Raw genomic sequence first — 10,600 nt, 5'->3', positions numbered from 1 at the left:
ATCGTAAGATCGGAGATGGATAATTGGACCCGCCTGTCTGCTCCAGGTTGAACGTATGCACACAAATATGCCCGTAAGTTAGTTAACTCCGACTTTACATACACAGAATAACATACGAGTTTATACCTGAATATATGAATAAGTTGAGAATTGCCGTTATCTGTGGCATGCAATGGCATTGATTATGGAAAAGTTGAACAAGCCGCGTTACCTTCGTTGCGGTTCAATCTGCTTCGGCCTCATCATTGCCATAAAATCTCAATTCTCAGAGCTGGATAGGTATTTACATATATTCAAGCCTAAATACCCAGTAGGGAAATTAACAAAATCGATAAAAAAAGGAACATTTCAGGACACATATGTACATTTGTATGAATTAACCGATAATATTGACTTTAACGTCTTCTACCATTTATTAGCTGGGTTTACTTTTTCGATTGCAATCAGAGACCGGCTTTGATGCTATAAAAGACTAAAATCATTCGACTGAACTATTGGTGCTTCTTAATGCTCCTACGGAGTGGCAGTACGCCACCACGTACCAATCAACCACAGCAGCTCGATATCTGGAGTTTTTTATTTGACAAAAATTAGCCAAACGAGCATAGCGCAAAAAGAATACAATATAAATAGGGAAAATATTTTAATCTAGAATTTACTATTGAGTGGTTTGCGAAAATATCAGCAGGAATTTTCGGTGTAGATTTCTAAAAATTAAGCGCGACGAGAATTGGGCTTGCCAGATTTCTTAAAAATAAATGAACGCAAACATATTGTTTGGCATGCATTCTGTTGATGTAGCATTTTAGGCGGCGAACTGTCAAACAGCTGCAAAAGAAAATACAAAAATAAAATGAAGGGATACCCTTAAACTCGTAAAGTCTTAGCTTTGCGAAAAGCTGTAAGTAACGGGTGATTTTTTTGAGGTTAGGATTTTCATGCATTAGTATTTGACAGATCACGTGGGATTTCAGACATGGTGTCAAAGAGAAAGATGCTCAGTATGCTTTGACATTTCATCATGAATAGACTTACTAACGAGCAACGCTTGCAAATCATTGAATTTTATTACCAAAATCAGTGTTGAAGGCGTATAGCATCTACGATTAGCCAACTCTTAAAAAAATTGGAAGGGAATATGTCTGCAAGTGTTCATGGTAGAACTTGGTATGGAGTTACATGAAGTCAATCCTATACTCGTGGGATTATAAATAAATTAAATGAAACAAAAAATTAAGCAAATTTCAGTTTTATTATGAAGTTGTACTAGGTATATGGAAATCTCCACATCCTTTGAAAAGGAAAGGAACTAGACTAACTACATACGTATGTGCATATGTAAATAGAGCTAAATATAATATTTTAAGGCAGAAAACGATTTAAGCGAAGACACTCTCTGCTCGTACATATATGGTGCTTCGAAGTTACTAAGATAGTATATTTTTTAACACTTTATGACTCTGACGAAGAGCAGTGAGATAAGCTCATTTTAATGAACTTTATAATGGGCAAAGGACAAAGTTTTAAACTAAACTATTTACTAATTGTTTACTAAAGTAGTCACCTTTCATTTTATTTTTAAAATTTATCGCCCACTTCCAAATCAAGTTATGTTTATATTTTCCATAATTAAAACTAAAATCCAAAACTTTATAAACGGTGGTTTCTAGTTGTCAATAACACCTATACACCTATAAATATTAGAACCACAAATTTCACAACGTGATGACAGGCGGAATGTTGACTTCACTTCTGGGTCAAATGTAATTAAATATCCAAAACAAAATCAGAAAATAAACTAACCACACTAAATAATCTCATAAAGAATTAGACCAAGTTCTAGACAAGTATAAAATAATAACGAAAAGATTCAACTTCGGAAAAACATCAAAACCCCAAAGCACTAATAAGAAATGCCAACAAATTTATTTTATTAACTAAAAAGTCTATGAAACCAGCAACAAAATATTAATAAAATCACTGTATAGAGCAACTTTAAGTTGAGAATGCTTAGAGTAGATCCAGCAATACATGCATACAAATGTATGTATGTATGTATATATGTATGTATATAAACTGTAAACTTAATGTGCAGAGTAGGGCGTTTGTGTTGAACACACACTCGATTAATACAAGTAGGTACATAAATATATAAAACTCAAACATATTCCCAGCATTGAAAAGTTTCAAAAGAGGGAAAACTCAAACTGATCAGAAAGCACCCCCTGAATCGGTAATACCACGCTCACAGGTATCACATATTTTTTTATTATTATAATTTTGGTCCTGATTGGAGACGGTTAACGCTTGCCGGATTTTGGGCAAAGTACAGATTCCTCTTTAGAGACTAAAAAGATTAAAATAAAACTTGTTTTCATCTAATAACCAAAGTCGATATTACCATAGTCGAAGGTACCACATATAAATTTTGGTCCCGATTGGAGTCGTTTAAGACATCTTCGTAAGATACTCTGAACTTTGTGCTCCCTGTGCGACGCACCTTAACCGCCTCCGATCGGGAACAAAATTTATATGTGATATCTTCAAGTAGCATCGACTTAGAGGTTAAGGTAATCCGATGTAAAAACTGGCTTCCTACATTTAAGGAACACCCTAATATACATACGTATTCTAAAATAACCAGCAAATAAGGGTTAATAAACAATAGTATCTACGTAAACACATGTCGTCAACATTAAACCCAAAGGCTAAGTTTTTGAGAAATTTGGGAATGTATACAAGAAGCGAAATTCGAACTTAAGAAGATTTTAGGGCTGCTCTAAAGATGCCATTTAATTTCAATTTTTACATGTTTTTATTTAACTTGCTCATCCAAACACAGTAAAATACTTAAAAAAAACCATTGATACCAATTTGGCCTTCAGTAACTTTAACGAAAGCCGAAATGTATTTTTAACCGTCTTAAAAAAGGATATGGATGCTTTTGAATTTTGGTTTGGAGCGTATCGGATATAATACTATCGGCATATTAAGAAAATCGCTGCTATAAAATACTATTTATGCTATATTGCTGACACATTGTTCGGGAAAGAAAGTTTGTAAAATCCCGTTCGATGCATAAAAGTATATTTTAAGTATCTATTCCTGGAAATTATACCCTTTATCATTACGTTTTGGAACGCATTTCCACTAGTTCGAATGTAATGAATTTCCCTTCGGGTTAATCCACAAACACTATGGCCAACAGCATTACTGCGACAGTCGGCCAGTTATTGCATTGCCGGCGCAGCTGGAGCTGTAAAAGTGCCATCGTCCTAGCCAGGATTAACCAAAAAAAGTTGTTGCCAAAACAATTTTACGTTTTAGAGTTAAGACAACATAATTTACGGCAGCAACAAGAAACTGTGAAGAAATTGCCAAAAAAAAAAAACACTGCTAGCGAACTACGGCTACGACAAGCGACAAAAAGAACTATTCATAGTATATTCATTGCTTGTGTGTATGTGTTCCTTTTAGTTTCAGGGAACTTCACCACACTTGGTGCCTGCCACGCTGGGCATCAGAGGTTGGTTGGCTGGTTGTTGACTGTGGCAACGCCGCTGTGAAAACTTTTGCTAATTTGCGGTAATGTTAATGCCTGAACTTTGCAAGTAAAATTAGTGAAGTTGCACTGCTTTGCTTTTACTTTGCCCTTTTGCACTTTTCTGTTGTTGTTTTAAGGCAGCTGAATTTTTCCTCGTATGTATATTGTATTTACGTGCAGTTGTCCCTTTACATACTAAGTAAAAGAATTTTGAATTTTCGAGGATATCGAAAATATCGGGCCTGCTGAAAGTTGATTTGCAAATCCAATTCAAGATATCTATAACTTCGAAAAAATTTCTTTAGAAATCCAACTGGTTAATTGTCGAGATAGCACCGAGTTTCGGGCCTTTTTAATAATATGGCTTTTAGGTTGCAAGCACAAATATCAAAACTTACTTATTGTAATTTCGAAATACTAATTGTTCGTAATATATTATATTTGAGGTCAATCCATTTAGCAGCACAGACCTCAGTGTTATAGGTAAGAAGAATAGTAGTCCTCAGTAAAATCGGAGTTAATAACATTTAAGGTATGGGGGGTTAAAGACGTGGGGACAGGAATAATTTTAACCTATGATCAGTTAACTATGCAGCTCGGAAGCTCTCTCTGCTCATGTATCTATATGGTTACTTATACTATGTTTAAGCAAAATCGGTTCTTCGTTGCGATATCGCCGGATAAATACCGAAAAAAGAAAAAATACCACAGATGTTTAAGGAGAAGAATTTATCACATTCCGAGTGTACTTGTCAAGGAAAACAATAGCTGATTGTTGCCATACAAAGAGTGGATCGCAAGCTCGTTGGATGGTATATATCAACTTTACAAAAAATCTGAAAAACATACATATTTATCAGGCGTGTGCTTTGATCAATGCGGGCAGAGCTTTGCATCTATTTCAGGTGTTTAAAGAAATATTCTAAGGATTTTTAAACCTTAACTCCTTATCTGTACAGCTCTATCGACAAGAAGTTATATAGGTAACAGGATTACTACTTGTATATGGCAGATGGTACATGTATCGAAAATTATAAATCTCTATTCACTACCTCCATTAGGGACTAAACTTCCGCTCCTTTACTCTCTTTGGCTGCCAATTTTGCGTCATAAAGTCGCCAGCAAGAAGAGCATCAACGCTTTTTTTTATTATGACGAAAAGTAAAAAGTACCATAAATTACCGTAAAGCAGATGTCGCGGACCACCTGTTGTCCAACGCTGTCACTTTGGCATAAGATGTGCTTTAAGTAGTCGAACGCACACATAAAACCCAAACTTGGTCCCTTCGCTATTGTGACATTTACAGCGGCCCACATAAGATGGGCAACTCTTGCCGCTGGAAGCTAAATACTTTGTAATAAGAGCAATAAAAAAAAAAAAAACACAACTAAAGACAACCGCTTATTTCTTTGCACAAGTATCACAGTTTTGAGAACAATAAACTTGAAATTTGAGGAAAATCCTTCCGAGCAGGTGTAGCATATGCCAAGCGACATACATACATAGCAGCTCAAGCTGTGGGAAACTTCTATGAATTATGCATTTTGTTACTAAAAGTGGCATTCGACTGAACGAAGGCTGCCAACAAACAATGTAAAGTAGTTTACTTGCGCACTTACGCACAGCGCACACATTCAGTTACACAAAAACACGTCGAAGTTCACCCGATTGGACGCCCACTTCAGAGCACGGCGCTGCGCTAGTAAAACTAAATTAATTTTTAAGTACAGCTGATAAGGGTCGAGATAGAGAGAGACAGAGAGAGAGAGAGAGGGATACAAAGGAGGGGTGGGTGTGGACGAGAAATGTTTGCATCAATTGCTAAGAATGTCGCATATGCGAAGCTCCAAAACTGTTACTTATGTATGTATGTTGCAAGTTGCAACAGCGGCACCAGCTTACTCTGTAATACTTTGACTAAATTTTCTTTAAATATGTGTTTGCTCTTTCCTAGTTCTTGCTATTGCTTGTGTCTCTTTTTGAGTCCTTTTTTGAAAATTTGAATCGCCACAAGTGATGCTTCTAGTAAGGAAATGTTTCGATACCCTCGCAGGCATTCAAGGGATTTCTATGTAGTTGTGGCAAGTAAGCTAACAACACATGCCAAAAATTTCTTTTAAATACTTTGTGCACTTTTATTGGAGTTTCGAGAAAATTCCAATACATTAATAGTAGTTGGCACATACGATGTTCTCCCTACTATGCATTCACATATTTATGTTGTTCTGAATTTCAAGTAGAAGAGAAAACTTGAAATTTAAGGGAGTTAATTAGCGTAAGGAAGTCGAGATGTAGATAAATAAAAATGAGTAATTGGGCAGTAAAACTTTTACGTGTTATGACTTTTTGGAAAAGGCAAAATTCAGTTAAAATTTCTATAATGTTGCACTTTTTTATTTTTTTTTCCAATTCATGCATTTGTCAAGAATGACCAAGATTCGGAAAAATAATAAAGCGCAGAATGGTAAAAATCATTTGTGTTTTGTTTAGCTCCAGTGTGTTGCCGAAATATTATACCTACGTGTGTCGCCTATGAGGCAATGTTTACCTATAAAGGTATATATTTTGTATAGGTATTTTTTTAATAGAATTTTTTGAGGCCTTATGTTGGAAAAAAATGAGTAGTATAAAATTGAGTCCTTCGGATGAAATTAGCTTATGGTTACAGAAGATATGGCTTAAATTAACCGCCAAAAACATGCTTGCCGCTTGCGCGTTTCTCTCAAAGTGTTTCCGGCTGGTAAACCGAAATAAAAGTTAAAATTTAAAAACTAATCAATAAAATTGAAGTAAGATATGTAGAAAATTAACAATCAAATGTTTTCTTCGCAATATATATATAAAAGATTATTTTATTTTTCAAAAAAACCTGGGGAACAGAAATCCCGAATTGAGTGTATTGAAAATCCACAGGTCCTTCAAGAAAAAACTATGCCTCCACAACGAGCACTATTTGATGTGGCTTTCGGGCTGGCGAAGTCTTCGAAAATGATGCCGGTAACTCTGTAACAGTGAACTGTAAATATTATCGTCACATGATAACAAACTTTGTATGGCCTGAATTAGATGACACGGACTTGAACAATATGTGGTTTCAACTAGGTGGCGCCACTTGCCACACCCAAGATTCCAGAGCTAAAGAAAGAATTCAGACTCATTGCAAATGGTATACAACGCGAACTATGCGAAAAAGTCTTATAAAATTTCGATATGCGTATGCCGAGTTGCCAGATGAGTCATGGATATTGTGTTTAATCGGACAATTTTTTATATTCTATTTATATTGAATCATCTGGTAGTAGAAAAATTGCAAAAAAGCAATAACAGTTTCGATGGGGTGAACTTAGCTCTGTAGGTAAATATACAACAGTTTGTTGTAGGCCGAGGTGTCACAGTTCAAATCCACGTAAGGTCGAAAATAAGTCTAATTGGAGGTGTGTATATCTTCGAAAAATCAGCTATAAATTTAACCATTCAAAGTTATTTTTGCTTTTTCAAACTGGGAATCTATGTACAATCTATTGCTAGCAACTGGTAGAAGAAATAATAACAGGTTATCTATGTATATATTTTTCAAATTTCAGCTTAACTTTAGTATCTTAAAAATATTCACAACTTTGTATGATTTCGTTTAGTAGCGTTGCGTAAATATGTATTTACTATACTAAGCATGAAAATTGAATTATGGGATTGTTTTACGAGTGTAATTTTATTTTAAGGGCGTATGATTGGTGGTCGTTTCTCCTCAGTATATTATTTATTTTTATGCTAATATTTGTTATATGTAGTTCCACTTGTTTAGCCGCAATTTAGTATTATTTCGATGCCTATGCGGCATATTATGATCAAATTTCATTTACTCTATTATTGTAGTCAGTATTTATTGTTGTGTTCTTACCGTGATTTATCATATTATCGCATTATCGGGCCTGCATAGCGTACGACATGTGAAAACAAAATACAAATAAATACCTATACTCCCATTCACACTTTTGTACATACATATGCATGTATGTACAACTACAAAGAATATGTACATACGTATTTGTGTATGCATCCCAATAAACATTTGGGTTGGAGATCAAGTGGAAGTACAATAAAAATTTCAAGGTCCGATGTTGATTTTTAGAGTGTTTCTCAATTGGAGAACCAAACCATTCTCTAACAAAACGACACATTTGTTTTATAGAAAATAATCTGGGTTCTCCACTTGAGAAAAGTTTGCATATCAATTTGATTCAACTTTTGGTCGAACCTTGGCAGAAATGTTGGATCCCCACTTGAGAATCAAGAGTTTCTCAAAGATTTGAAAAATGTTTGGTTTTTTGCATGTTTGGATGAGCCACAAACATACAAATAAAATTTTAGCAATAAAAGGGCTAATATGCAAACTACAACTATATGTAGGCAAATTTATGTATAGGATTTTGTGTAAATATGATCTCATATGCCCATATGATATCATACATATTATAGTGTGAGTTTAGTAAATTGATTATTTTATACCCATAGCCAGATACATATGTACACATGTTATATGTATATAAATATGTAAAATTTTGTTTATTTATTTATTTTAAAGCGTAAAGTTTAGTATGAACTATTTCCATCTACATATACATACATATATGTATGCACTAAAATACAGGCAATTGAATAAAATAATGTCCGCTCTGTATACATATTTATGTTTCAAAGCTCATGCGTGCGATAGTAGTCGCCGTCAATGGATACTCAAACACGCACACACATATTTTGTTACACACACATATCTATATATGTATGTGTGCACTTAATGCTCATATAATTCATACCAAAATGCTTTATTTAATAAACATATATGTACATGTGCATATGTATGTAGTGTATGTGGGCACCAAAATGAAAATACTTACTTATGCACTTATTTATGTTTTTGTATACATTAATTCATACATCTAATAGATTTTTGAAAATTTCCACATTTTCATTTTACGAAATGCATTTGCTAAAATTCATTTGCAAAATTATTTATGCATAGTATTTACCGATGTTATAACTGGTTGCGATAGCGAGTGAGTCCTTTCATGTGAATGCATAAACTCATATGTATCTAATAATATTTATATATATATGGACATATGTACATACCATAATTAAATAGCGTATTTGAAATGCTTAAATATTTATTTAGCTATCGGCAAACGAAATTATAATTTTAGTAGTTCCCATGAGTCTATGAATTTTGAAGTTGTGCGGAAAATTGCATATTTTAAGTATTATATACATATGTAATTTAAAATAAAAAAGAAAGGATTAAAATCGTAGACAATTTTCCTTATTCACACATATACATACATTAGAGTGGTCCAAAAAAAAATCTTTTCCTTCCAAAATTCTTCTTGTTGCCGAAAGAGGTGCTGGCACCAAACTCTACGTTCCTAGATATAAATTTAGAGGATGCTTTTGAAATGTTTATAATTTACTCAAGAATACTATACTTATATACTAAGGCTATTTCAAATTTAAATGAGCTGAGCATATATCACCAGTTGCAGTTGCCATGACAACACTAGCTTCTTATAAAAATCTACCACTTTTTAAGTTCATTGAGCACCCTGTATTGGTTACTGTAGAAAATTGAAAGCTGGTATATGTAGTTATTACAAATACCAATACCAAATACCAAATACCAAATATACAAAAACTAAATTTAAAAAATGTCATTCCATTCGCTTAAATTTATTTGAACAAATCGTGTTAAAGGTCTGAATTGTTAAGAAAAATTATAGAAATATATTTAACTCAAATAAGTTCGAAACCCATTTCCCATGTATACAGTCGAGTTGTTTATTAAAAAAAACTCCAATTTAGGCTGTTTTTGCAAGGTACCGTGTAAAGATTCAAGATAGATTAAAACATTTTGTCTTCTGATCTTATATGAATGTATATGTATAATATATATTTGCTTTGGTGGTACTTATAAATATGAAACGCACCTGCATCCAACACGCAAATATCAACAGCATGCGAGTTCAAAGCGGCCACAGCCGGAAGGCAATTGCACCATTTCAATTGAGTGTATTATATACGCTAGTGGGTGATATTAGACTCAATTGAATTTAACTAAATAAATGATGGCAGGCGTAATAAATTTAAATTGGCGAGCTCAAATGTGAACGCTGAAAGCTTCGTAGCCGAAATTAAGCAACAGTATGTTAGCGGTATTAAATGCGAATAGCGGTTGAATAGCGATAGCGGTAAAAGATTCTAATGCGAGTGAAGAAAGTTTTCATAAAAAATAATAGTTTTAAAGTGAAAAGTTTTGAAAAAAATGTCTTCAATGAACTGTGCCAAATGAAAGTTGGACCATGATGAATATAAAATTTGCACTGCAGAAAACTACAAGGGTCCAAAAACTAGTTCTTAAATGAATACAACTTTTTGGTTTAATGCAGTGATAATAATTAAAAATTTATAACAGCTTTCCTAATTGTTTAGAAACGTCGTTCAAAATGTGATGCGAGGGTAAAGAAGTAGCCCAATACAAACTTAATTTTTAGAAAAAAATCACCTAAATCACGCTCCAATACACATTCCGCAACGCAAAAAATGTTAGCGCTCCAGCAACTCACAACCATGACCGCAGCTTGCTTGCTCTGCTCCATTCTCTTCGCCGTTTGGCCAAAAGTGATACTTTGTCGACCCTCGCAAGATTATTCCACCGACGGCACCGAGCTGGTCGTCGTTAAGGAAATTGTGCGCTGCACTCGCCAGGGACTCCACGAACTGTGCCAGAACGCCACAACAACGAATGAAGATGAAGAGCAGCGCACCGCGCTTAATGCGGATAATGAGTCAGTGATGGATGTTGTGGATGATTTGATTTTGTTAGAGAAGAAACCAAAGTCAACGCAACAACCACAACCACAACCACAGCAGCAACAACAACAACAACAACAACTGCACCAACATCAACGCAAACAAACACATCCCTACGGTACTTATCAACAACAAAGTGAATTGATGACATCTGCCGCCGCGCGGGAGGACACATTAGTTTCTGCCGCCGCTGC

General features: G+C 34.5%; 1 protein-coding gene across 1 annotated transcript; it reads left to right on the top strand.

Moving 5' to 3' along the window:
* Positions 1-1,936: 1,936 nt before the first annotated feature.
* LOC108371222 (cAMP-dependent protein kinase catalytic subunit-like) lies at positions 1,937-10,592 on the top strand (the record flags this gene model as incomplete). Its single annotated transcript, XM_017626730.1, has 2 exons — positions 1,937-1,944; positions 10,088-10,592. A coding segment is annotated over exon 2 (456 nt), but the record flags the coding sequence as incomplete, so codon positions are not given.
* Between the last annotated feature and the right edge of the window lie 8 nt (positions 10,593-10,600).

This window comes from Rhagoletis zephyria, unplaced genomic scaffold, assembly GCF_001687245.7.
Source record: "Rhagoletis zephyria isolate East Lansing unplaced genomic scaffold, Rhagoletis_zephyria_1.1 Rzeph_scaffold_04799, whole genome shotgun sequence".
Classification (NCBI taxonomy): domain Eukaryota; kingdom Metazoa; phylum Arthropoda; class Insecta; order Diptera; family Tephritidae; genus Rhagoletis; species Rhagoletis zephyria.
The sequence above is the reverse complement of the archived record's forward strand: the minus strand, read 5'-3'. Positions and strand labels throughout refer to the sequence as shown.